This window comes from Scaptodrosophila lebanonensis, unplaced genomic scaffold (genome assembly GCF_003285725.1).
Source record: "Scaptodrosophila lebanonensis strain 11010-0011.00,11010-0021.00 unplaced genomic scaffold, SlebRS2 tig00000053-arrow-pilon, whole genome shotgun sequence".
In the NCBI taxonomy this organism is placed as follows: Eukaryota; Metazoa; Arthropoda; class Insecta; order Diptera; family Drosophilidae; genus Scaptodrosophila; species Scaptodrosophila lebanonensis.
The window spans coordinates 5964914-5989872 of record NW_022060548.1 but is presented as its reverse complement, the minus strand read 5'-3'; the positions used below and the strand labels follow the sequence as shown (position 1 = coordinate 5989872).

The window sequence follows — 24959 nt, the reverse complement described above, 5'->3', positions numbered from 1 at the left end:
TCTATAATGAGGTGTTATGAGGTATTACTTAATTTTTCGTAACTAGTGTTTATTATTAGATTTTTAGTAGCATGCCATTCGAGACGAATTTAAATCAATACGACGGCATATCAATTAAAAGAGAAGGCGGAGGAGAAAAGAGATGAAGGAGGCGAGGTCGGTGGCAGGTAAACAAAACCCAATGACTTACATTTTTTTATTTTATAACCAGTACATGTGTGTATGCGACTTTTTTAAAAGCACGCTGTGTCGGAGAAAGTGAAATTTGCTACGAGCAACACACAAACAACAACAGCAGCGAACAACTTAAACCAATAACGCCGGCGAGTCCAAGTCCAACCCATTGCTTTTGGCTCTTTTGGCATTGACAACGCCGAACAGTTAACGAAAAGACGGCCTCGCGATCAGTTGTGTGTGTGGTTATATTTTTCGATCGTACGCGCCTCTTCAATTTTTGTTTCTTCTCGAATTTCTACCAATGCTATAAGCCGTGTTCAAATCATGGCGACAATAAAACTACAGTTTACCTTCTCCAAGGCACATAAAACAATGGACTTACGGCCTAATCTAAAGCGACATTACAGTGAATATCGAACCTTTTGTTTTTATTTTGGGATAGTGCTATTAAATTTGATAAAAGTCCCTCATGTCTTATGCAAACCCGATGTTACGAGCACCGGCGGTGAAAATATGCAAAATTACGCAAATGTGTCACTTGCATTGGCGGATAATGACGAAGAATTAGGGCCACCCATTTGGTCGCAATTTCTTGAAGACTATACCTTAAGGTACGTTGGAGATATACTAAGTGTATACAAAATGCATGAATGAAGAAAGTGATTTCAAATTTAAACAAATAAATTATGTATGTGAGTCACATCAATTTCTCAACTTGATGCTCAAATCGTGCCGTTGCTTATTCATCAGAGTTATATCTGAATTCAATTTTAACATAAAAAAATACAATTTTTGTGTCTTTCTAGTTCATAAGATAACCAAATTTAGTGAAGATCAAAAGCTTATTGATTGAGTAGTTAAAAAAAGTAAAAACAAATAAAAAAAAAAATAAAACATTTCATTGCAATTAAATGATTGAAAACGCCAATATAGTAAATATGATATATCTTTTTATACTCTGTACATGAAATGTGCAAGAGTATATTATATATTATTTCATTTTGCCCCAAGTTCCCCGATAACGGGATTTTTCCGTACCGTGGGAGGTACATTCCGAAAGACCGATACTAGCATTAAAGCTTAGTGTTTGGTTATGTTAGAGGAATTATTTTATCCTATTTATCAGATATGATGTGGATGCCCTTTCGCCGCGGGTCCCATTCTTGTTCCGTTTCTATGGCTCTAGACGTTTCGCGAAAATCTTGCAAACGTGATAAGCGTTTATCGGCACTTTCATTTTTCCAATTTCAAATTTTTACCATTAGAAATCACCATTTTGGTGGGATTTTTTTGTATTCGATTTTACAATTGTATTTATTTACGAATAAAACACTGACAAACAGAGTGAAAAGTGACTGCCAAACAAATTAAAGCCAGAAAACGATGGTTGATCGCGTTGACGAATCGGCACGAAACTTCACAGGTTCACCCATTGGATTTTTTTGAATATTGTCATACAATTTGATCAAAATCGGTTGAACGGTTTCAGAGTCTATAGGAAATATATGTACATATATACATACATATACACTTCCATTTATATATATGTATAGATTACCCATCAAGTGAAGATATGATTGGCTTGGAAAAAAAAGTACTTTGGCGTTTTACGGATTAGGATTATTTTTGTCGATCTTTTATGAATGAGTTCCTTGACCCGAATTTCATTTCTGTGGGTATAACAAGTTTTGTCTGAGAATTTTTTCCCCGTTAGAAATTTAATGGTGTTTACATAGTATATATATGTTTTTATTATAATAATATTAATTTTTATTTTATTCTCTATTTGCAGTCACAGTTCCCGCACTTCAAAGGATCTGCCATTTTATTCACCGGCGTATAAGAGACCCGGCAATAATAATAACATTTATGTAACGCGTCGTATTGGCGAGGCTGTTGAGTTGGAGCCGAATCTGCGCAAACCCGCCGAAAGCACCCTATCGATGGGTAATCAACAATTCCGACCCATGACGAATCAGATGCTGCAGCAACAACAGCAGCAACGACAACAGCCAGGATTCCTACAGCAGTTTTTCGGCTTTGGAGGGTCCAATAATGACGTGAATCCCCCACCACATCACCAATCACCCCATTTACGTCCCGTGCCCCTTCAGCAGCCACCCGGACAACATCTTAGTGGCCCAACCAACACATTTCGTGCCGTATCCGAAAATGATTTATACTTGTTGGGAGCAATTGAAAAGCTCTCATATCGAGCCGATTATCTGGAAAGTCGGATACGTCGGGCTGAGCAGTTAATTTACTATTTGATGGCCGGAAATAATCAGAAGGAAGTGCGCGATCCCTGTCCTGCGAATTTTACGCGAGTCAACGACAATTGTTATTACATCAATAGCCATCAGCAGGTGAATTGGAAGACGGCCAACTCCGCATGTAAGGCGCTGCATGCCCATCTCGCCGAATTTGAGAATTCCGACGCGGAGAATGAGGCTATAATGGCCTATTTGCTGAATCAGCCGAATCATCGGGGACGCGACTATTGGTTGGGCGGCCTAAACCCCGGATTGTTGTGGATCTGGGCCAACTCTGCTAAGCCAGTTAACCCCGTTAACCTTACAACGATAGCCACCATGTCTCAGAAGGGCGAGAATGTAACTTCAACGAATCTAGTAGATGATGGTGTTGCCAAAAAGGAAACAGATGCCAGCGCTATTTTAAATAATACTGTGGAAATTGAGGGGCAGGGGCGTTGCCTGCGCTTGAAATACGATTCAACGAAGCACAGTTACCATTATTATGGACAGGAGTGTACGTCGAGACAGCATTATATTTGTGAATATGAGGACAAGACGTTAGACAACAAGATCAAGAAAATAGCACGACAGCTGCAGCTGTTCAATTAAGTTCCAGCTGACTTGTAAAATGAATTTATTTTTGTTGTAACAATAAATATTTATATGTACATACATGTGCCTATTATGTAATAAAATAATTTATAACGATTACTGTTTAAAACTGGAATAGCAGGCTGATGTTTGCTGATGTATTTTACTTGATGTAGTTCGAAGGAAGAAAAGAAGTGTTTAAAGCACTAAAATCGGCTGAGCCGAACATACATACATATATACTTGTATATGTATATAATAAGTACTTACATACATCTACACACATGGGTAGGTTAATGCTTGGAAGCAATGGGTATACACAAAGCAGTTAGGAGATCTTAATTGATAACTCTGACGATCCTTGGGATCTCTTATGTGTGTTTTATGTGACTTACAGTAGCGCCATTTAGTCGGGATATAAATAATCTTGAAGTATATTCTGGAAGGCAATTTTGATTTTGCCGCGATCTCGACCATTTAGTTTCTGTATATCTGGCAGTAAACTCATAAGGAACATGGCATCAGGATCGCTCTTGCAATCGCATTGCTCCACTGCCCCACTGCTACCGACAATTCCAGTGGCTAGCGTCGAGGTGGTAGCTTCCAAACGTTGCGGCGGCTGATGATGGGAGGCATGCCTGGGCGCCAAATAGGCGCTGCTGGTCGTTATCGCACTCGATATTGATGTTACAGCATTCGAAGGATTTGTTGTGCTTACCATATCCACGGGCTTGGTGAAAGTTGGACGCACAAACGATATATTCGAATGCATTTGCATGTTTGCAGCGCTGACAGCTGTACCCACCGAGGATTGATGATGCTCTTGAGAGCGCGGACGCAGCGGGAACGCCTCCTCATGATAGGCCCGCATTTGAACACGATTTATCTGCATTTTATGAGGCTGTGGCTGCGATTGCAGTGGTTGCGCGTTGCGCTTCTCTACCGGCAGGCTCGTTCCAACACAAGTGCTGGACGCTACCGTAGTGGCTAAGCTATCGTATACTGTTTTGCGCATTTCATCCTCCTCCCGCTCATCATCATCATAGTCATCTTCGCATTCAGACTTAATGTCGTGATCTAATGGATTTGGGAAACGAGCCCGTTGCTCCTCATCTATGATGTCTTCCAATTCGGAATTATTATGCTCCTGATCATCGAAGTAGTCTAAGTAGCTGTCCAGCTGTTGTGGCTGTGGTGACTGCTGCGCGGAACTTGGACCAGCGCTGGCATTCGGATGAATGCGACTGCTACTAGCTGCAGTGTCTGCAGCTGTGGGCGTGCAAGTGGTCACCGCACGTTCACGCTGCATACGATTCGACAGATTGCTTAAATGCGCCAATGCGTCCTGCACCTGGGTGTCGAGTGACTTTGGTGGCTGATGCTTTTTACGCAAGTAGGGATGCAAAAAGAACATACGATCGAAGTAGGACCAGCAAGGTGGAACTTAAAAGAAAGCATTTGTTAGCATTTATGCCATACAAAAAAACAATACCAAAGCGAACCTTTCTCCTCAACGTAGTTTGTGTACTCGCGACGAAAAGAAATGCGCAAGTTCGTCCATTTGGCTAGACTGGCACCGGGATTCTTTTCTAGCCTCTGATCGACTTCCCTCCAGAAATTCTCTACATACGGTCGACAGAAGTAATACTTGTGTCGAGGATTGTAGATAGCTTCGTCGCGCTGCACAATATCTATTAATTTAAAGACCTCTTCCGTTAGCCAACGGCTGTAGTTGGTATTTGTTGACATCGGCGCAAACTGGCTCGTGTTCAAGTCGCTGGACATTGTAATGAATTTGCCCCTTATAGGAACGATAGCAAATAATATGTACACATTATTATATTACAAATTTAACTGTTTTGCTTTTCACACATTAATTGCAAGTGCTTTTCGCCAGTGGGGGAGTTTAGGTTGATACCGATATCGATTTTGCGACGATAAGCTTGCTATCGGAGCGGCGCGAAAATGAAGAGAGGGGCTGAAGAAACATCGAAAGTGTTAAAAGAATAAGTGTATAAAGTTATCATAAAATTTAATTTATTCTGAAAATATATTTTTAAGTTCCAATTGTTGTTGAACCGTATTTTTTGTTTGTTTGTAGCCCTGGGCAAAGGACTAAATAGCTATTATCGATACATATCGATACACTAAGAAGATGAAATCAGCGTATCTCTAAGCGACCTTTTGCTGATTTTCAATAAAAAAGTAATTGGGCGCATCTTGCACTTGCAGTTATATTGTCAGTAATAAATAATAACAAACTAATTGAAGTCGGTGCGGGTTGCTTTGTTGCTGCGTATCTGTTAAAAACAAAGTAAGTTTAAAACAGAACTCACGTTTATCATCACACATATGCACACTTACACTGAGGTACATGTTGATGTTGCGAGAAAAATGTAATGGCGAATAGGAAAAATGTGGCATTGATCCCAAAAAAAAATTCAACATAATCTAATTCGACTGGAGTTTTTCCAACAATATTATGAATGGTGGAGCTCATGAAATGTATACCGAAGTGTTTTCGTACAAGTTTCCAAGCCTGGTCGGCAGTTAACCGCCAAGCATGCTGCAAACACACCGTTTTTGTTTACATACATACATACATTTACACATACATATGTATATGTACCTGTATAAATCGGTAAACTTTAAAAACCGCGCAACTTAACGTTCATTCTAGAATACCACCGCGAATTGAGTTTGATGTACCAACTGCTTCAGCGTCATCCTCCTCATGGCGGTCAAGGTGCAATTTGAAATTGGCCATACATCGAAATTGCGGAGCAAGAAAACTGTAGAGGGCTTCACACATGATTGGGAGATTTACGTGCGAGGTGGGGGTGTCAACAAGGCGGACATAAGCGCATTTGTGGACAAGGTTGTGTTTGTGCTGCATGAGTCGTTTCCAAAGCCAAAACGTGGTAAGTAATTAAATATAAGCCATACACCATTTTGCGCGCTAAACTGCTTATTTCCCCATACTTACACGCTTGCAGTGATTAAGGAACCGCCGTATACTATAAAAGAATCCGGCTATGCAGGCTTCATGCTCCCGGTAGAAATATTCTTTCGGAATCGGGATGAGCCGAAGCGGATTACATATCAATACGATTTGGATCTGCAGCACACGGGACCGCCGCTCCATCGCGTTGAGGTTAAGACGCATGTTTTTGAAACGCCTTCGGAGGAATTTCGCGCAAAGCTTTTAAGGGGCGGTGGAGTGCCGGTATTCGGAGCTAATATCGGTGCCACTGCAGGTCTGGTGGGTACCACAGACGTAGCCACAACTGAGGCAGCAGGCCTTGCGAAGCCAAAGAACAGCGGCAGTGGCGCCAATGCCACGGATTCGGGTAAAAAGCTGAAAGCTCGCAATGATGAAGGTGGTGGCAAGACCAATTCATTTTCAATGCTTTTTGGTACGCCCATTACCAAAGGGGGCACTGCTAGCAGTGGTGACGCCGGTAACGTTGTTGGCAATTTGCCGCCTCCAACATCTAAGCATTCTCCCGATGGAAAAACTGCGTCCAGTGGGGGCAAGGGTGGTGGCCTGCAAGATGCCAAAGAGAAAACAAGCAAAGAACGCGATAAGTCCAGTAGTTCGGACAAAACGCGAGATAAGGATAAAAAGGATCGCCATGGCCGGGACAAGGAGCGCAAATCGGGGAAAACAGGAGAGAGTAGCAGTAAACACGACAAGGATAAATCTAAAAAAGACAAAACGCGCGATAAGGAACGCGACCAGAGCAGCGTATCTGTTCCATCCAATTCTAAACGTTCGCTTAGTCCAAGGCCTGGCAAAGGCGGTACGGCTGAAACAGGAGCTCCGAGTCCGAAAAAAGTGGCCACCGAGGCGAGCGGCTTGCCAAGCGCGCGTCCCAAGGAACGCGAGGATCATAAACCAAATAAGTCGGAAACGAAAGATAAGGAGCGCAGCTCAAACAAAAAGTCAAAAAAGGAGAAAAAAGACAAGGAACGTGACCGCGAACGAGAAAAACGAGAGGACCACAAGTCCAAAAAAATACCAAAAGAGCCAGAAAGTGCGCCGGGCAGTAAACCTAATGCGGAGGCGGCATCAAGTAGTGGAGCATCCAGTTACGAAACATTAAAGGCGACGGGAAAAGCCACACCACCCTCCGTTGGCAGCAATAGCAGCAGTAGCACGACCTCCAATACGGGCAAGCGCAATAATGACAAGGACGAACATTCGGTAAAGCCAGCCGATAAACCAAATGAGAAAAGCGACAAAGTGACAAACAATAGTGCCAGTAGTACGGATAAGAAATCGCATAAACATAAGAAAAAGGACAAGAGCAAAGACAAAGATAAGGACAAGGAAAAGGAGCGAAGTGAACGTGACAAGGATAAGGAAAAGGAGCGCGACCGGGATAAGCAAAAGGAGCGCGACAAGGATAAACTGCAGCAGCCGGCAATTACGGAAAAACCAGCCGAGCCATCACCCAAGCAGGAGGCACCCAGTCTCACAACAAATCCGGCGGAAGCATTAGCAGAAAAGGCGACCGGCCACATCTCAACAGGCGGCAAAAAAGAAAAACACAAAAAATCCAAGGATAAGTCCTCAACCAAAGAGGATAAACGTCAACGCGAGGCTACAGGTGACAAAACAGACATCAAACATAACGCCAAAAAGCAACAACAGCAGCCACAACCGCAGCCGCAGAACAAACCTCCCAATAATCTCGATCTCAGCGACATGGATTCAGCTCAATCGGCACCAGATTTGGCCGCGACCAACGCTTTGGCCGCCGCAGCCGCGACATTACAACACTCTGATAGCTCGAGTAGCAGTTTTCCGGACCTGCCCGCTAAGGCGAGTCAGAAGCAGACGTCGGCCAAACCGATTGCTGCTGCCGCAGCCGCAGCCGCAACTGCCTCGCCCAGCACTCGTGACAGTAAAATGGGTGGCAAGGAGCACAAGGCCCGTAGCACAGAAAAGTCAAAGCAAATTGATAAGCTAGAAAAGGGAGCTGAGAAAACAGATAAAGCAGATAAGTTGGCGGATACAGCAAAGGGTGTCGACACAACAAAGCCAGCGGATAAGCGCAATCGACGAAATTCCCATAATAATAACAGCGCTGCGTTTATCGAGCCTCCAGTTAAGCCCACGAAGAAGGAGCAAAACAAAGCGTCCAGGGAAAAATCAAAATCGCCTTCTCTGAGGAACGCGTCAGGCACCACAAATGCCGGAGCGCTGTCAACACCACCAAATGTTACTGTTAATATTAACAGTAACATTAACAGCAACAATAACAGCAACTCTTCGCCTAATAGCGCCGCCAGTGTTGCAAATACTGTCAATACCAGCAACAATAACAATAATAACAACAGCAACAATGCCAACAACAATAATAGCACCAGCAACAACAATAACAACAACAGCAGTAGTGCCCATTCACCCACTGAGACATTGAATCAACAGTTTGCCACACCCACGCCCACACCATCCACCACATTGCCGACAGAATATCTCAGTGAGTTACAGGAGTTACATCACAAAATAATGACCTTGCAGGATAACGAGGAACTGCAACAAATTGTTGATTTAATTGCCGCCACCGGTTGCTACGAAATCACGCACAAAACGTTCGATTTCGATTTATGCAAATTGGATCGGGGCACTGTGCAACGCTTACAGGAGTTCCTTGCGGCCACCTCGGTGTCGTGACATAAAATGGCAACGCACAAATCCTCCTCATGCACATAACCAAATGGCTAAGTTAGTTTAACATATTGGATAGATATAAGATAAATTTTCAATGATCAGAGAGAGAGAAGCATACATACATTATTATGTATACCTTCCTCTATTTATTTCATAATGTGCGTATTCTTTAGACATCAGACACATAATATTTTATGTTTTAATAACTGAAATGTGCGCTCTTTTGGCGAGATTGAAAGACTTATTGTTTTTGTTTTTATTTGAATTTTTATGACTAGTTGTAAGCTCGTAAGTGTTTGATTTTCCCCGCACTTCGCTTTAATTTTGTTTGGGATATTAATAATTTTTTTTATCGAATCATCTACAAAATATATAAGGTGAGAAGATCGTCAGCCAATGTATGCTTCGTTTCATAATTATTTATTATTATTGAATATGTCTTTCTGTTCAATTACCTCCGAAATCATATATTATGAATCTGCCTATTGTCTCAATTGTATCATTAAATATATATTTAATTAATTCTTTTGTATGTAGTTTCTTTATTTCTCCCTTTAATCCATTCCACGTGTGCATTATTGTCTGTTTTGTATATCGCATAAATATATAACCAAAAACAAAACAAAAAATTATAAAAATTATATCTTATATTGGCACACAGACGTTTATGCATATGTATGTACCGCAATCTTCATTAAACACCTATGTAAGAATATTATAACATAAATATTTAAATAAACAAATACACAGTAATGACACTAGACTTTGTGGTGAATTCTTTTTTGTAATAAGGATGTGAATATAATCAGATTTCAAATAATTACAGATTCCGAATTTTATAGCCTTTTAGGCTTGCATTAGGTACCCATAGATTCTTAATTTTTAAATTACATTTATATTATTCTAGAAAGATATGGTGTAGATGTTGAAAAATAGTTGAATTTATTTAACAAAAAATTTAATAAAATTAAGATACATAGAAAATTAACATGCGATGGAAAATTTAATTAACATATTTATTTTTGAGTAATATTTTCAATCGGCCGATTTAATCTAAAATTAAATGAGAGACTGTGCTTGAAAAGGTTTGTTATATACGTGCATATTACATTTTTTAAATATTTTTTCCGACAAGCATTCTGTGAGCTTTTGTTGGTAATTATTTATAGACTTTCTCTAATTCTAAATCAGTAAGTAATGTTGCAATGTTCTCATAAGTAACTACGCCATAGTTGATCTAACTAACTCACTATAGTTACAATCAGACATGCAAATAATGTGCACACAAATTGATATATTTTTCTCATTTTCTAATTCTCAAAAAAATGGGCCGTATTAGAAAGCTATATACATATAAATAAGGAATTTTTATTAGCTTAATACAGTTTTTGTGCAAATCATTTGCCAGTATGACCATAGCTTAAGTATTGCTGCCAAAATGTTGTGCTGATTTTATCACTTAAAGGTTTGTAGCTCGTATCATAAATACGCTAAATGCTAATAGGAACGCTCAAACTAAAACTACTTTTTACATTCAAATACAAATTGCTCCTTTAACACTAATCCAGTATGGCGGACATTTTTTTGTCATTTCGACCACGTTTCCAAAAATACTCGAGAACAACGGATATGAAATAAATCATGCCCACAGCAATAAAATAAAAGGCATAGACAGTGTATTGGCCCACAGCGTCGAGAGCGAACCCCGATTCGGAAATAACGATAATCGTTAGTAGTGATTGAAAAACTAAAGCTATAAGTGTATTGAATCCGAAGACTAGGCCAAAGCTATCCTCCTGCAAATTGCGTGCCACTTCGGCGCTGTAAGTAAATTGAATGATTGAATGATCTTAAATGTCGATACACAAAACAATATATAATTTTTATATGAAACTATTACCTGGCCACTGTAATCGTAAAACCATAGAGCGCACCAAATAGCACAAAGCCCACATATGACCAATAAATATTGTGGGTCCAGCAGCAGAGCAGAACACTGCCACCTTCCAGAATTGACAGTACGGCCAAGACAAACAGACTGGCGAGGGGCTTGAGGCGGACATATCCTGCGATCAGGGCACAAGAGGCAGCTAAGGCGGTAAGAACCGCATCAACAGCACCATTCCAGGCGATCTGTAAGAACAATTTGTGCATATAATCAATTAATTATACTTATTTTTTGAAATAAATTATGTCAAGAATGGAAAGTATTAAAAATAGTAATTGTCTGGAATATTTTTTGATAATACCAAATGAAAACAATGAAATAATATTAGTTACCGATGGCTCCGGCTCGATGACCTTCCATAGCACCTGCATATAGTAAGAAACTTGAAGATATCCAGCCAGACCAATGGCATACCACAAGCTCCACTGTAATACCCGGGGATTTGTGTAGGCATTGTAAAAATGCAGCCACAACAGTTGCATTGGACCTGCATTGGCTAGGGGCTGATTTGATTGTAATTCTCCAGACTGGAACTGTGAGTTGACGACCGCAGATTGTGTATCCTCTTCGTCGGTTTTGGGCTTGCGATGAAAGTATAAACTTTTATCGACTTTGGGCAACCCAAAGGCCCAAACCATGGCAATGATTTGAGCTGCAAATTTTAAGAAATATATATTTCCTTTAAACATTATTCTAAATAATATTTACAACTTACTAGTCAACGTTATGTAGTTTAGATCCTTATAATTCATCAGCTCTAAATTGATCAGAATTTGTGATGTGATACCAGAGACTAATTTGCCAGCAAACATAGCCGCTCGTGTATGGGAAGTGACTCGCGGATAATATTTCTTTTCAACCTTGGCGTAGATATACGTATAGTAAGCCACCTCGGCCGCCATATAGGTGCCGTAGAAAAATTCCAGTATTTGTAGGGCCAATAAGCTAGTTGTCCATAAAAGCATGCTCCAAATTATTACTCCAGCGGCTCCAATTGTAACAATAAGTGGTTTGTAACTACAGAAGGGACAATATATAGTATAAAAAGGTTTTCCGGGAACTTGTTTGTGAGGCTTACCGTAAAAAATCCGTTATAAGAAAGACAAAAACTAATTGCACGAGATGGGAATATGTGCCTACGGGATAGACATCTTGAGTAAGCTGTAAGAACAAGTTGATTGAGATATTAAGGCACGTATTTAAGCGAAGAAGGTAGGGAAGTGGAATAACAATTGAGCACTAGAAGGCTTTCTTCTATTTATATTTTAAAGCGGTAAAGTTAAAAATTAATTAATTGGTTAAAAGTTAAGCACGCCTTTCTAGAATAACTCGTCTTGCAAGGGTGATGAAGAATATATGTATATATATTGTGGGGCGTGCAAAGCCTTCTTTTTAAAATGAGATTATTATACTTTTTGCCCTTTGACTGCAGGTTTTAAATATGTAGGAGACCTTTAATAAGAGTTGTTGCCTTCCATACGTAAAGAAAAATAAGCATTGACCATTGACTATTAAATCCCTTCATCTATTAATACATATTCATTAAAATCTAAAAAAAATATATTTACGAATGCTTGGCTGTATTTTGCCTAGAACTTATTTGTAAAATGGTTTAATTTTTACTCAGACCAAATATGACAAAAAATTCAGACGAAGAGGTCGCTTTTGCAATCTCGTCGTTATTTTAAAATTATTATTCTGCTGATAGCCTAACTGATTAACCCAATTCTACGAAATCGAATTATCTCACCTGATCCTCAGTGATATTGCGCCAAGGTCCCAGTAGATATTCTGTAACGTACGGCTCCGAAGGTCGTATTTCGCGTACAAAACCGAATACGCAAAGCAAGCAGGATATCTTCAGCCACTCCTTCATGATCTTATTGTATTTGCCGTCAATAGTCAACTAATTTAATATTCGATTAAATCCAAATTATTAAAACCTGTTAACAGCTTCGAAGACTTGCACGCCTTGCAATTAGTTAACAATGCGAATCTGTCGTCTATCTAATCGTTGTAGACTAGACTTATGTTTTTTATTTTTATTCACACCACACTAGGTGCTATTATCACACTTTAATAGCTTATTTACACTGATTGTATTTTATATTTCGAGGCTGCAACTGTTAGATAATTGAAAATTTATAAGCGCACTGTCCAAAAGTTGTGTTGTTGTGTGGCGTCCAGAATGCCGGCAAAGATGCATACGTAAAGCTTTTTTGAATGTCGGCGGCATACTCGTATCTGAGTTTGTATGTAGCAAACATACATATGTATATATGTATATGCGAATCGCGCTCGTCGACTCACATTAACTTTGGTATGCCCTACGCAGCTCGCGTTTCGTTTGGTTTATCTGGCAGAGCTTTACGTCATGGGGCAACAGCAACGTGTTGTTAAATCAGCTGGGTATGTTATTTAGCTATCGTTATCGGTACACAGTGCTGTTAAAATTTAAATGCTATGTTAAATAAACTACCCCTACACCGACTCTGCAATCCAATAGGAAAGCGCTCAATTGATATCAATTTATGCGTTTTGCTAAATTCAATTTCAATTATTTTAAATTTTCTGCTTACATCACATCAGTTGGAAGACAGTATTGGTGCGCAATTGGAACTAGTTGGCAACGCGGCGCGGACGCAACTGGCACCTGCCTGTCGATTCGATTGTCACCAGACCGAGCAAACGTACGAACATTAAATGCAAATTGATATTTTGTTGTTGTTATCTTGTATGTACATGTTTATTTCGTATTTTAGCGCATACATTTCTCAGATAGGTATTTATAGTAAAAGTTAAAAGTTACACTTACAGAGTGAATTCTGATTGGGGGGAGGGGGCTTTAAAAATACATACACAAGTTCTACAACATACACACATGTACAAAATTTGTTGGAAACTGCCGTTATACATTAACGGCACCCCATCATCTCTATATGTTAGATTGGCCACATTTTGCAGAAAAACATTAGAATTATTAATTGTACGTACAAAACACCTTAACAGCAACAATTAGTTTAGACTCTTTAGCAGGAAATTAACATTCTTTCGTTGATTGTTTAAATTTTTGTTCGTATCCAGCCACTCTTTCTCTCACTATTGCTGTGCAATTGGGGTGCCCTGGGGGCTGAGGGGCGTGGCCGTCGTCTTCGTTGTTGTTGTTGTTCCTGTTTGATCCGCGCTGACAAACTCAATGGACGCCGAGTTGATGCAATAACGTTTACGGGTCGGTTTGGGACCATCCTCGAAGACATGACCCATGTGGGCTGAGCATTTTGAACAGCGAACCTCGGTGCGTATACGTTCTGGATGTTTAATTAGTAGTAAAATATTACCCCCTTTTTAATTTGTATTTTGCATAATGTGATATTAATTGGATTCGGTTTTTTGTTTTTGATTTTTGTTTGAATAACAGTTTGTGTTGTTTTTTTTACAATAATAGATTTGCGTATTTCACAAAATTTTATAGATGAAGATTCGGTTAAATAAACAGCAGAGATGAAAGAAATTAAGAGAGAATGCAGTAAAATGGACAGTAAAACGACGAAAGAGAAAGAGAGTGTGAGAAAGGGCATAGCCATTGTGGGACACGAAAGCAAGAAAACGAGGCGAACAAAAAATGTAAAGGCGAAAAATAGATGCGAAACGAATTGACGAATTGAGTGAAAGAAAGCGTAAGACGAAATGTTGTTCAAGAAATAATATTTTTAGATTCACAATTAAATATATGATAATGCATGTTTATGTTAAGTGTAAGATTAGCAATTAAACATTAATTATTTTATAATTATAATTTGTTGGTTTAATGAGCAATTTATTTATGATTGTGTGATTGTGTGTTATGCAGGATTAAAAATGTTTTGTGTTTTCGTTTTGGTTAGAAAAACAAACCCCCAAAGAACGTTTACAGGCGTACATTTAGTTTATATGCGATTTAAAAAAAGAGAAATAGAAAAAATATATGAAAAATACACATTATTCAGATTGCTCGACAATATAAGTTTATGGATTCGAATACTGTAGTAGTTGGTAAATGTTATTATAACTAAAAAATTCGAATAATTTGTTAAAAGAAAACATACATAAAAAATAACTAAAATAAATATACAAAAAGAAATGAGAAAATAATGAGAAAAGAAGCATTTTTTTAGCTTGAAGCTTTACGCAATTAGGAATTACGTTATTTAGTAAGTAATTCCTTAACGCATTGACTGCACCATAAATTAACAACTGCAACCTCTTAATGAGCGCCAAGACCATCGTTTCAATGACAATGAGTGTACTCTATAATAAGAATCTCGAGTGAAACCAAAGGTTAAGAACCAAATGATGTCAAAAATGAAAAAAATAAAAATTGGCATTGACAAAAAAAAAAGAAGAAGAATTGGTTGAAATATATGAATAGATTTTTTAAGGCCGTACCTGATCGAGCAAACTTGTATCTGTATATGTGACGCCTTATAATAAATAGATGCCAATAACTATATTATGTTGTAAAAAATTAAAATCAATTTAATTGCTAATTTTGGCCTACCGTTCTGAATGTGACTCGAACTAATAATATAAAATAATTTTACATATCTAAAAATGTTTTTAACAAATATCTATAAGATCAACCTTAACACAAAACACATCGGATGCGCCTCCTTTCCGGCACATCGTATCACTATCAATATTATTTCTTGGACGATGACGTCGTTGCTGTTGTATTCTTTATAGAGACAAAATCAATCGACGCTGAATTGATGCAATAACGTCGATGCTTTGGTGGTGGTCCATCATCGAATACGTGGCCCATGTGTGCTGAGCATTTGGAGCAGCGCACCTCGGTGCGTACCATGCCTAACGTTTTTGAAATGACTACTGTTTAATTATATGTTCATAGTTTTTATTTTTAATGTGTTGCAGTAGAGAGAGGAAAAGAATTGGCAATTCGTTTGTAATTTTTTGTTTGTTTCAAAATTTTGAAATTGATTGATTGATTCATCGATTTTTTATAAGAAATATTTTGTTAGTTAGGAAAAAGACGTGGATAAAAGAATAAGACTCAATTAGGTATAAATTTGAAGTTTTGATGTTCGATAATTGATTAATTATACATTCACAAACAAAACGAAACAAATTACGCATTAGAGCCCTGCACGAATGTAATCAAAATAATAAAGAAGTCCAATTCAGACAAGTTCGAAGATATACTTATCTTGTTCTGCACATTTAATGATTGGATTATACAAAAAGCATAAAGTAAGATCTAATGAGGTAAACAACTAAACACTAATATATTTATAGACATTTTTAAAGTTTCTACTTAGCTGATTTCAAAAAAGGGGTTCGTTTAGTAAGAATATATATATATATATATATTTGTATAAAACATGTCTTGATATCGAAAGTAGACTTTAATAGTATACTTTAAAATATATTGAATCATATGAATCATTCCTTGTGTGTTTTTGATGTATTTTATGGAATCTACATAGTTACACAAATATTCGAATGCTATTTAAATTATGCATTTCAAGTATTGGTCAAAGAAGAAAATTGATTTTAAAGAAATTAGTAGTAGCTTTATTCCAAATAATTGAAAACATTAAAATCAAGCAGAATTTTCATATAAGCTGGTTTTTGTCATTCAATTTAAATAATTAGCCAGAATGGAATTATTGGAGTCAAAGCAATTTCTACGATAAACATTGATGACAGTTGAAAAGCGCATTCTAAAGCAAAATATCTGAAAAGTTTCATTACAAACAACAAGAAGATAGTGAATATGAATGATTTACTATTATTTTGCCTTTTTTAATGTACTTGTCGGATCTTATTTTAGTGATATATGTACATCTGTTAAGTACATTGAATACAGAGCTAATTTTCATTCGTTACTATGAAATACACATGTCTGTTTCTGTATTTCTACTTAATTACTCGGTCAGGTCTATTGACACATACTTATATAAATAAATAAATATTGGTATTTGTTTAGTTTCGTTGAAATTTTCGATTACATTCGTGCAGGCTTCTGTTATGCAGACTAATGACGTCACAAACTATGGGCAACATTGCAATCATTAACGAACACAATTCTTTGGAAACAATTAACACATAATTTACATTTTAAAACAATAATACAGTTATTCAAATTGGAAACAAGCCAAACATAAAGAACACAAAGCAATACACACATACATATGTACTTAAGTTGAAGGAGGGCTTTTGGGAACGTAAGATCTCGATTTAAACATAAATATATAAAATGGCTTAGTGGTTGGGATTGGGGTAGCCTAATATTTAATTAGTTAACAGAAGCAAATGCTTCTCAGTGCATTAATTGCACAAAATATTTGATTGAAGTTAGTTTCATCTTTAGAGATCACACCTAGGGTTCCATATTAGCTACCTTTTCTGGTTTATAATCTAGAAAAGTGTTACCTAAATGTATGTAAAGTATATAGGTACTATATACATACAGAGCCTGTTCCTCAACTCAAAATGCATAGTTACAATACATTGGACGATACAATACGAGTATTTATAGCAACGCAGGTAAATTTGTATGCAACGCAAAACTAAAAGAAACTGTACAAACCGAAAACTCGAATTCAAAATTTTTGCAAACATCTAAAATTTAAACGAAACTTTATTATTGGTAATTAAACACATACCTGGTATGCTGCAATCTTGATGCAGAGTTACTTTCCCCTTATCGAGCACATCGTTGAAGGCGGGCCAACCACAACCGGAATCATATTTGGTATCCGAGCTGAATAAATCCTGATGGCAAACGATGCACTGATAAATCCCCTTCTCATAATGCTTGTTGTAACAACCTAAGACATTATTTCATTAGTTTGAAATACGGTTTATGTTTATTTAAAGCCATACCTGTGTAGGGGCGTTCAGTGCCAGCCTCTTGTGTAACCTGATATTGTAGGGGGGTTAGACGCTTGCGCAGCTCCTCTTTGTTTACAGTAACTTTTTCAGTTTTATTCTCCATGTTGGCTTGCTTTGAGTTTGTCGTCGGTTTAAATGAATCTGAACACAAAAAGTTTAAAAGCAGGTGCGAAATATTAGTAGATATTAGATACTTGGGGTTTGCGGTCTGTTTGTTATCCAATACAACCATTCATTATGAAATATATTTCTCCTCATTCTTCGCACCAACTATCTTTTTTCGCTTAATTAAAATGCGTATTATGTAGGTTAGTTTATTCAATGACTGGCACAACAAATTAGAGCAAATTGCCACAAATAAAACCAAGATTAAGATTAACTATCAGCAGACTGCACTAAACTCTTATATGTTCGTATCAAGCCAAGCAAAAGTTCTTTAGGGGGCACTATAACTAATAGATTAGATTAGTTGTGCTAGGGGACAATATTTTCCAGTATTTAAATATAATAAAAGCCTGTATTCAAATATAAATGGAACGTTGATCGCTGATACGTACTGCTTACTATTAAAAGTAAGAATCCTATTGCTACTTGGCAAATATTTGACTGGCACGGGTTGCTTATGAAATTGCGTATGGAGGCTTGATGACGCATCTTGCCCAAGGGAAGGTATTTTCTCATCATAGTATTATATTTTCTCTACTGTGTGTATTGTGTCTTCAACCCCTGAACTGACTTGAATTACAATGTGACTTTTTACCAACTGATCTCAGAGTCATTTCTTTGAATAATTACGCATTCAACACACATTTGTATGCATATTACGTATGCATAAAACGTAATAAGTAGTCTTTTAAGTGCCTTCCTAGTTTAAACATTCATTTTTATATCATTCTTCAGCACACGACCGAAGTTATTTATGAATATGCGTTAATTGACAGGTTTGAAAAATCGATCGATAGCCAAAGGCCCTGACTTTGAGGCACCTCAGACAATGTCCTGAAGATTCGATTCAACCAACTAAGTCAAGAGTAATGCAGAGCTTACCCCCAAAATGCCGCACAGTTGAGAGTGCAGTTCCATTTGTTTTTAATTGCTTTAAATTAGACCGGCCAATAATGCCATTGCCACTGGCACGGGTACCTTCATATAGTGCGAAATTTCGTGAGTGCCGCAGTGCGTATCGGAAAAGTGAAAACATTTTAAAAGCCTCTGACAAGACAAATCAACGCTGGCGGGGCGTGGCAACGTCAACCATGCGTACAATTATATTTGCTGCTGTTTTTGTTGTGATGTGCACTTGGCACTGGCGGTTATTTAATCACACAATTGTCTGCTGTGAAAGGGCAAAATGGCAAAGGTTTGCCTTTTGTTTCCCGCCTCACAATACTGGGTGTACACACCCACACCCACAGCACAGAACGGTATTTATGCAATTCTAACAACTTCCGTCGACGCTGCCTGTTCTAATGAGAATTTCCGAGTGCACTGCCACTCTGCCAGTGACGATGATTCTTTGGACGAATGTCAAAACAAAACGGAGAAAGCACACAAGAGAAAGCAGCAACATACATACATATATACATATGTACATACACACATACGTAGGTCTTTATAAATATATACATATATTTTTTTTGTAACTTGTATGTATACACAATTGCAGGTAAATAATTGTTCGATTGAATGCCATTTGAAGCGAATTTATCAATTATTTTTGTTCTATTTTGATATTTATATAAAAGGCCTCGCACACACGCACACAAGCACACACAATTTTACACAACTTGTTAGTGTCCTTGAGGAAGTAAGGCAGACTATTTCTCACCTGCTATATACAAACATACATATATCTGTATATATATATAATTCGCTGTTTTTTTTTTATATTGCTATTTTTGGCTATTGTTTACGTATTTTCTCTTTGCGTTAATAATGCGCTTTTTAAGCTTATTCGTGTTCTCGATACGAAGGGAAATGAAAAACTAGTGTCAAAGCCAAAACAGCTGCGATTGATGTAAAAATAGTTGCAGAAAATTCCCCTATACGCGGCGAAGATCTAATGCTCTTTGTAATTGGCTGTAAAATTTCATGACGTTTAGTTTATAATTTTAAGGTTTTAGCAATCATTTAATATGTATTTAGTCTCCTCAACTATTTTTTAAAAACTGTATTTTAATTTCATTAATAATTTATAAAATCTATGCAATTACTAAAAATTTTTTGTGCAGAGTATTCCGATATGCCTGTTTACGAACGAAACTTCACAAGTGGTAGCTCTACGCAGTGTTGGAAGACGCGACAAGACAGCTGTTAGGCTGTTCAATTTCAATGCTGCCACATTTTTTCAACAATATCGGTTTATTTGAACCAATACGTTAAAATTTCTTAATGAAAATAAGTATTTTTACTGCCTTCTGACATTTAACATTTGTTTACAATATATTTAATTCAAAGCGTGTTTTATCAACAAAATCCTTTTTAAATAATTTTATCAGACATTTGTTTACACAACTTAAGATTTTTAAATAAATATGTTATTTATTTATTTACAAATTATTAAATATAAATAATATTCCTGATTTTAATTTATTAAGCCAAATAAACTTTAGTGTTTATTACAATAAATAACTCTTTAAGTATCTGCTCGGAACTGATTAAAAGATTGGAATTGAACAACTTGTTCACATATTCCAAGATTGAGTAAAGGTCACGCACCTCCTATTTTCACATTTGGCTGAATGCAGTTCAACAGACCATATTGTAAGTAAAATCATTTTTCAGATCAGTTATTACCTGAGGTGAGGTTAATTAAAGCTAATTGGGTTTTAATACACAAAGCAAACTGGCTTTCTGATTAATTTTCTTTATTTCCATGCTTTTCATGTGCTGCTGACATAAATCCCAACTCAACTCTCACCTCTATATAGAACGTAAGCTTTCCCCTACTACGAATTTGTCATGATAATTAGTTTTTGTGGTTATCAATTAATTTGTGCATCTGAAAATAAATCCGCGTTCTGCTTCATTGACTTTGAAAGTGATTTTTCATAGTCGGACGGCTGTGTCGGCGGTGCTGTCAAGTCAAAGGCGAGAGGGGAAGGACCAAATGCCTTGCAGGCAATACACATTATGGCCGTTGGTCATAAATCAAGATAGCACGAGAAGCAATATGAGGCGCTTACTGTGGATACTGCTCCTATTTATTAAGACAACTCAATAGGAGGGCCCTCCTCATTCCAAAGCTCGGCCTATCTTGTCGCCACAACTCAACTTCAACTCGATGCAATCATTTCTGGACATGAGGCCCACAAAGCGTATGCCTATTTTTATACGTTTTGTTCATAAAATAAATAGGCAGTAGAGTAGGGTGCGTGAGAAAGTATGCAATCACGACTGCGGAAATATGGTTTTGCTAATGAAAATCAAATTCAAAATTTATAAATTTAAATAATTACACGATCTTGGAAACCTTGGGAAAGTAAACAAATATTATCAAAGAACATAGATTGTATTGTATACACAAATATACTACAATCTTAAAAAAATATAAGGTTCAGCCTTTAATTTGAATTTTGTATAACTCTTTTAGAAATTAATTTTTTTATTAAAGTTATTTTAAAACCAATAATAAATTATGCTTTGTTTTTGTAATGAATATAGATTGCACCCTAAATAAAATATGAAAGTAATAATAATAATGATAATTATTATTTATTTGTACTTTGTCCAATTCCTACTTATTTCAAAGCAACAACTGAGAAAAGTTGTAAATTGTAAAACATTGGGTTTTTAATCATACGATTTGTTAGTATACCTTTTATAAAACTAAATTTAAGATAATGATTATTTTTTAATTTGTTTTCAATCAACAAATATGAGCATTTTACGAATTTATTTGGTCACAAATCTAACGAAAATTTTAGGAAGCTTTTTACTGGAGATGAGTTCATGCCCTACCGCTCACGTAATGGATCCCACGCTATCCCCAGGCCTTCGGGCTGGCTGCCCGCCTCAGCAGCCAACAACATATTGAAGTAGCTGCCGTGTCACTTCTAACCCATTTCTCTTGCTGTCAAAGCAAAGTCAAGCGGTAATTGACACATGTTGACTTGCCACAGTTGCGGCAACTGCGGGCCCTGTGGGTAGACAAAGCTCCTAACTTAACTGTTGTTTTTCTTTGTTGGCTGCCACGCAGAATGTTGCAGGATATTAAAGCGGCTTGCTAGTTTTGGGCTGCACACCAGTTGTCTTGAGGTTTCATCTGATTAGTTGATTTAATCAATTCATTTGGATCGTTAGAGCTTGATTGCGGGACTATTGACAGCTGTAGTCCCTAAGCAGGGCTAATGATGTTTGTACTCCTAATTTATTAAGAGAAAAGGGAGTGGCTGTTTAAAGCATTCTAAAGTTTTACAAGGAACACTATTAATGAAAAGTTTACGCACAAATCTAAGCTAAAATGGCTAAATTTGTGTTTAAGAAAAGTATTAATTGCTCTGTTTGTCTTTGCGTAAGCCCGAGAATAAATTCAGTGGGTTAAGTAGACATTTGATCAATGCTAGTATTGTTTTTTAAATGTTAAGCCCCATAGTTGTTTCGATGCTAATAATTTTATATAAAAATTGCTGGCTAAATGACATAGTCTCTATATTGTTTTGCAAATATTAATTGTGCGATTTTGTTGGCTATAATATCTTAAAACGCCAAGATCTATATTTTTCTACTGTTTAAATCGTTTAAACTGCAGATAAGCAAATTAGTTACAAACTGTTATGCAATATTTTTTAACAAAGTCCCTACTATATAGTATGTTAGAGACCTCTGCATTATGAGTTTGGTCGTCAGCTAGCTAACTCCTTAAATATTTATTTACATTCAATGTTATGTTATGATAACTTAAATACTTAAATTTTTACTGAAATACTTTACATGAGCTAAAATAAATGAAACTTATGATGTAGTAAGAATTTAGTTATTGCCATAAAGAAAATTTTGCATACAGACTATTTGCCTTTTAGCTCTCAATTTACCAACAGCAGATGTGTTCCTCGGTCGAGGCTCTGTGGTAGCCCCAAAAAGCAGGCAACAAGTTTATGTTGCTCCCAAAACTTTCGCCAAAATAGAGCTGTAATGCGGCGAGGAAATGTGCGTTTAATGCACAAACGTTGCACTAACACACACTCAAGCATAATAATTTATGTGCATGGGTGTGTGTGTGTGTGTAAGTGTGTTGTAACTTAATGCATGAGCACCATCAAGTAAGTCCCCCGTCCAGCCGTTATAAAACAAAAAAGGCTCCGCGCTTCAACTTATATCATAATAAACATAAATCGCCTTGAATATAAAACAGAATAGGCCTCCCCGATATGTGTAAGCATATGGTTGTGGAAGGGGACTGTGTGTGTGTGTGAGTGCGTATTAAGAAGGCAAATGTATGCCATAAACTAAACGCAACAACATCATAAAAAACGCCCACAAAACGCGAACGCTAACCCACATACTTGTATATATATAGTATATGTACATAGATATACCAAAGATGGCTAGTTCGACATTGGGTTATAAATATGCAAGCACACATTTGTATACATATAAGTATGTGGAGGAATGTAGTTTATAAATACATCGACGAATGAGAGACTATGTAGTTATGTATGTATAATCTAAAATGTGCAAATATGTATATGTATACATAATAATAAACATTGGGCAGACATTAGCAAACAAATACACACAATTGTACTTACAAAGCTGTAGTCTCACAAATCATTGTGTGTGTGTGTGCATGTGGGTGCTCACACGTCCAGCACATTTACACCTTCGTCTATGTACGTGAATTTGATTTCCACTTGTTGTTGTTGTTATGGTTGTGGTTGTTGTAGGTCGCCATGGTAGGCGTAGTTGGAGTGTCCGTATTGGCGGGTGTTGGTGTGGGTGTTTGAGTGTGTGTGTGTGTGTGAGCTGCTTGCCCTCTGCAATCATTTGCAGGTCATACATCATATCAACACGCAAGTTGAAATTTATGTGCCTCTGACGTCGCTACAAACCAAAAAAACCGAAAGCAATAAGTAACATGATTTTTGGACGCTCAGAATCCCGATAGATGGCAAATTAGGCGCACACCACAGCAGCAGCATCAGGAGAGCGAAGATGTTGCAGCAACATGTTGCCATAAAAGAGAGCTTTGCGCAACAAACTCAAAACAAAACTCGCAGTCAAGCACTTTGTAGTTGCTTTGTTTTCTCTCAACAGGTTGTGTAAATGTTGAACGATATGTGCGTCGGATTGTGCGAAAGTGTGTGTGTGTGTGTTGGTGTTGACTTGCTCGTGGCTATCCTGTCGTTGCTTTAAATAAGCAACAGCAACATGCCGACCTGCAGACAATGTTGTCAGTCGGAAGGCGCTCAGTCGACAGCGGAACTCGCAGCATAAAACAACGCGCGGAATTTCAAATTCCAATTTGTGCACTGCAAATGCAAAAGTGAGTGTATGCGCGTGTTCGTGTGCATGTGTGTGAGCGGCTATAATTGCATGCCCATGCATGTGTGTGCTATGCAGAGGAAGTTGTAATTCAGTGGCATTAATGAATTTTAAAAATGGCTAAAATGCGCAACACAACCAAAATAAATGCATGGATTTAATGCAGAACAAAATTTAAAACAAAAATTTGTAAATTAATTTCAAAAAACAATTTACATTATATTAAACAAGTTGATTGAATCGTAATAAATACACAATTTAAAAATGACATCAAAATTAGTTAAAAAATTAAACCTTGTGTCAATTCACAACAATTGGTGTGAAGATTTATTTTAAAATGAAGCAAGTTAAATGGTGTGAAGTAAACATTTTTACACAATAATATTAAACAATTAGTCCCTTGCATTTGGCTTCAAATAATGAATAAAACGAACATTATTCTTGTTGCAGAAAAAAATAAAAGTGAGACTAATTCAAATTCGGTTAAAATAATTTATAAATAATAATACATTTCAAAAACGAAAATGAGATTGCTCTAAAGTAGTGCTTTCGCATTAATTCGAATTATATTTTAACAGCCATCCAGCCAAGAGATAAATTAAATAGGCTTTAAAGTGAATGATAAAAAAAATCGAATACGAAAACCCTTCTAATATTATTGTGGTATTACTAAAATATAACATGGCACTAAATTAAAGATGTGTCTTAAATGCCATTTTAAAAGCAGATTAATTGCTTTGGGCTCAACATTTCGGCACATGCAAGAAATAAGTTAAGCTAAATAACGTTGCAATGGCGACACATGATGGGCCACAGCAGCTAAACGGCCCACACCACTGAATTGTGGCCCTGCAGTGGCATCTGTGTATATTTGTATGTATGTGTGGGTGTTTTGTGTGTATCGCTACAAACGCTTAAATATTTATCAAAG

General features: G+C 37.1%; 5 protein-coding genes across 8 annotated transcripts; 2 read left to right on the top strand and 3 right to left on the bottom strand.

Moving 5' to 3' along the window:
• The first annotated feature begins 447 nt into the window (after positions 1-447).
• Positions 448-3140, top strand: LOC115623667. Its single transcript, XM_030518134.1, has 2 exons — positions 448-788; positions 1970-3140. Exons 1-2 carry the CDS (start codon positions 502-504, stop codon positions 3039-3041), a joined length of 1359 nt encoding a protein of 452 aa, XP_030373994.1. The 5' UTR covers positions 448-501; the 3' UTR covers positions 3042-3140.
• LOC115623670 lies at positions 3038-4959 on the bottom strand. Its single transcript, XM_030518136.1, has 2 exons — positions 4526-4959; positions 3038-4466 (listed from the first exon to the last, which is right to left on the bottom strand). Exons 1-2 carry the CDS (start codon positions 4806-4808, stop codon positions 3430-3432), a joined length of 1320 nt encoding a protein of 439 aa, XP_030373996.1. The 5' UTR covers positions 4809-4959; the 3' UTR covers positions 3038-3429.
• A 252-nt stretch (positions 4960-5211) lies between these two features.
• LOC115623661 (protein AF-9) lies at positions 5212-9464 on the top strand. Its single transcript, XM_030518119.1, has 3 exons — positions 5212-5337; positions 5704-5944; positions 6020-9464. The coding sequence occupies exons 2-3, from the start codon at positions 5758-5760 to the stop codon at positions 8704-8706; spliced, it is 2874 nt and encodes a 957-aa protein (XP_030373979.1). The 5' UTR covers positions 5212-5337; positions 5704-5757; the 3' UTR covers positions 8707-9464.
• Positions 9465-9615: 151 nt separating this feature from the next.
• Positions 9616-13271, bottom strand: LOC115623669 (thiamine transporter 1). Its single transcript, XM_030518135.1, has 7 exons — positions 13231-13271; positions 12402-12557; positions 11730-11812; positions 11367-11668; positions 10984-11303; positions 10604-10836; positions 9616-10524 (listed from the first exon to the last, which is right to left on the bottom strand). Exons 2-7 carry the CDS (start codon positions 12525-12527, stop codon positions 10263-10265), a joined length of 1326 nt encoding a protein of 441 aa, XP_030373995.1. The 5' UTR covers positions 12528-12557; positions 13231-13271; the 3' UTR covers positions 9616-10262.
• Positions 13272-13367: 96 nt separating this feature from the next.
• On the bottom strand, positions 13368-19512 carry LOC115623673 (methionine-R-sulfoxide reductase B1). 4 transcript variants are annotated; one of them, XM_030518143.1, is made up of 4 exons: positions 19374-19512; positions 17537-17686; positions 17317-17481; positions 13368-13992 (listed from the first exon to the last, which is right to left on the bottom strand). In XM_030518143.1, the coding sequence occupies exons 2-4, from the start codon at positions 17646-17648 to the stop codon at positions 13751-13753; spliced, it is 519 nt and encodes a 172-aa protein (XP_030374003.1). In that variant the 5' UTR covers positions 17649-17686; positions 19374-19512; the 3' UTR covers positions 13368-13750. The 4 variants fall into 4 exon arrangements, with proteins under 4 accessions (XP_030374003.1, XP_030374001.1, XP_030374000.1 ...); XM_030518141.1 differs by lacking the exon at positions 19374-19512 and adding an exon at positions 18593-19010 and having other exon boundaries at positions 13368-13959; XM_030518140.1 differs by lacking the exon at positions 19374-19512 and adding an exon at positions 18593-19009.
• Between the last annotated feature and the right edge of the window lie 5447 nt (positions 19513-24959).

Excerpts from the sequence above, each read along its gene's own strand:
- LOC115623667 (XM_030518134.1), top strand. The coding sequence starts at position 502 with ATGGCGACAATAAAACTACAGTTTACCTTCTCCAAGGCACATAAAACA. Across the intron at positions 789-1,969 it reads CTTGAAGACTATACCTTAAG|TCACAGTTCCCGCACTTCAA; the intron begins GTACGTTGGAGA and ends CTCTATTTGCAG.
- LOC115623670 (XM_030518136.1), bottom strand. The coding sequence starts at position 4,808 with ATGTCCAGCGACTTGAACACGAGCCAGTTTGCGCCGATGTCAACAAAT. Across the intron at positions 4,467-4,525 it reads AAACTACGTTGAGGAGAAAG|TTCCACCTTGCTGGTCCTAC; the intron begins GTTCGCTTTGGT and ends CTTTCTTTTAAG.
- LOC115623661 (XM_030518119.1), top strand. The coding sequence starts at position 5,758 with ATGGCGGTCAAGGTGCAATTTGAAATTGGCCATACATCGAAATTGCGG. Across the intron at positions 5,945-6,019 it reads GTTTCCAAAGCCAAAACGTG|TGATTAAGGAACCGCCGTAT; the intron begins GTAAGTAATTAA and ends ACACGCTTGCAG.
- LOC115623669 (XM_030518135.1), bottom strand. The coding sequence starts at position 12,527 with ATGAAGGAGTGGCTGAAGATATCCTGCTTGCTTTGCGTATTCGGTTTT. Across the intron at positions 11,813-12,401 it reads GCAATATCACTGAGGATCAG|CTTACTCAAGATGTCTATCC; the intron begins GTGAGATAATTC and ends TTGTTCTTACAG. Across the intron at positions 10,837-10,983 it reads TCATCGAGCCGGAGCCATCG|ATCGCCTGGAATGGTGCTGT; the intron begins GTAACTAATATT and ends TTGTTCTTACAG.
- LOC115623673 (XM_030518140.1), bottom strand. The coding sequence starts at position 18,746 with ATGTTTTCACTTTTCCGATACGCACTGCGGCACTCACGAAATTTCGCA. Across the intron at positions 17,687-18,592 it reads AACTGTGCGGCATTTTGGGG|ATTCATTTAAACCGACGACA; the intron begins GTAAGCTCTGCA and ends TTTTGTGTTCAG. Across the intron at positions 17,482-17,536 it reads CACTGAACGCCCCTACACAG|GTTGTTACAACAAGCATTAT; the intron begins GTATGGCTTTAA and ends ATAATGTCTTAG.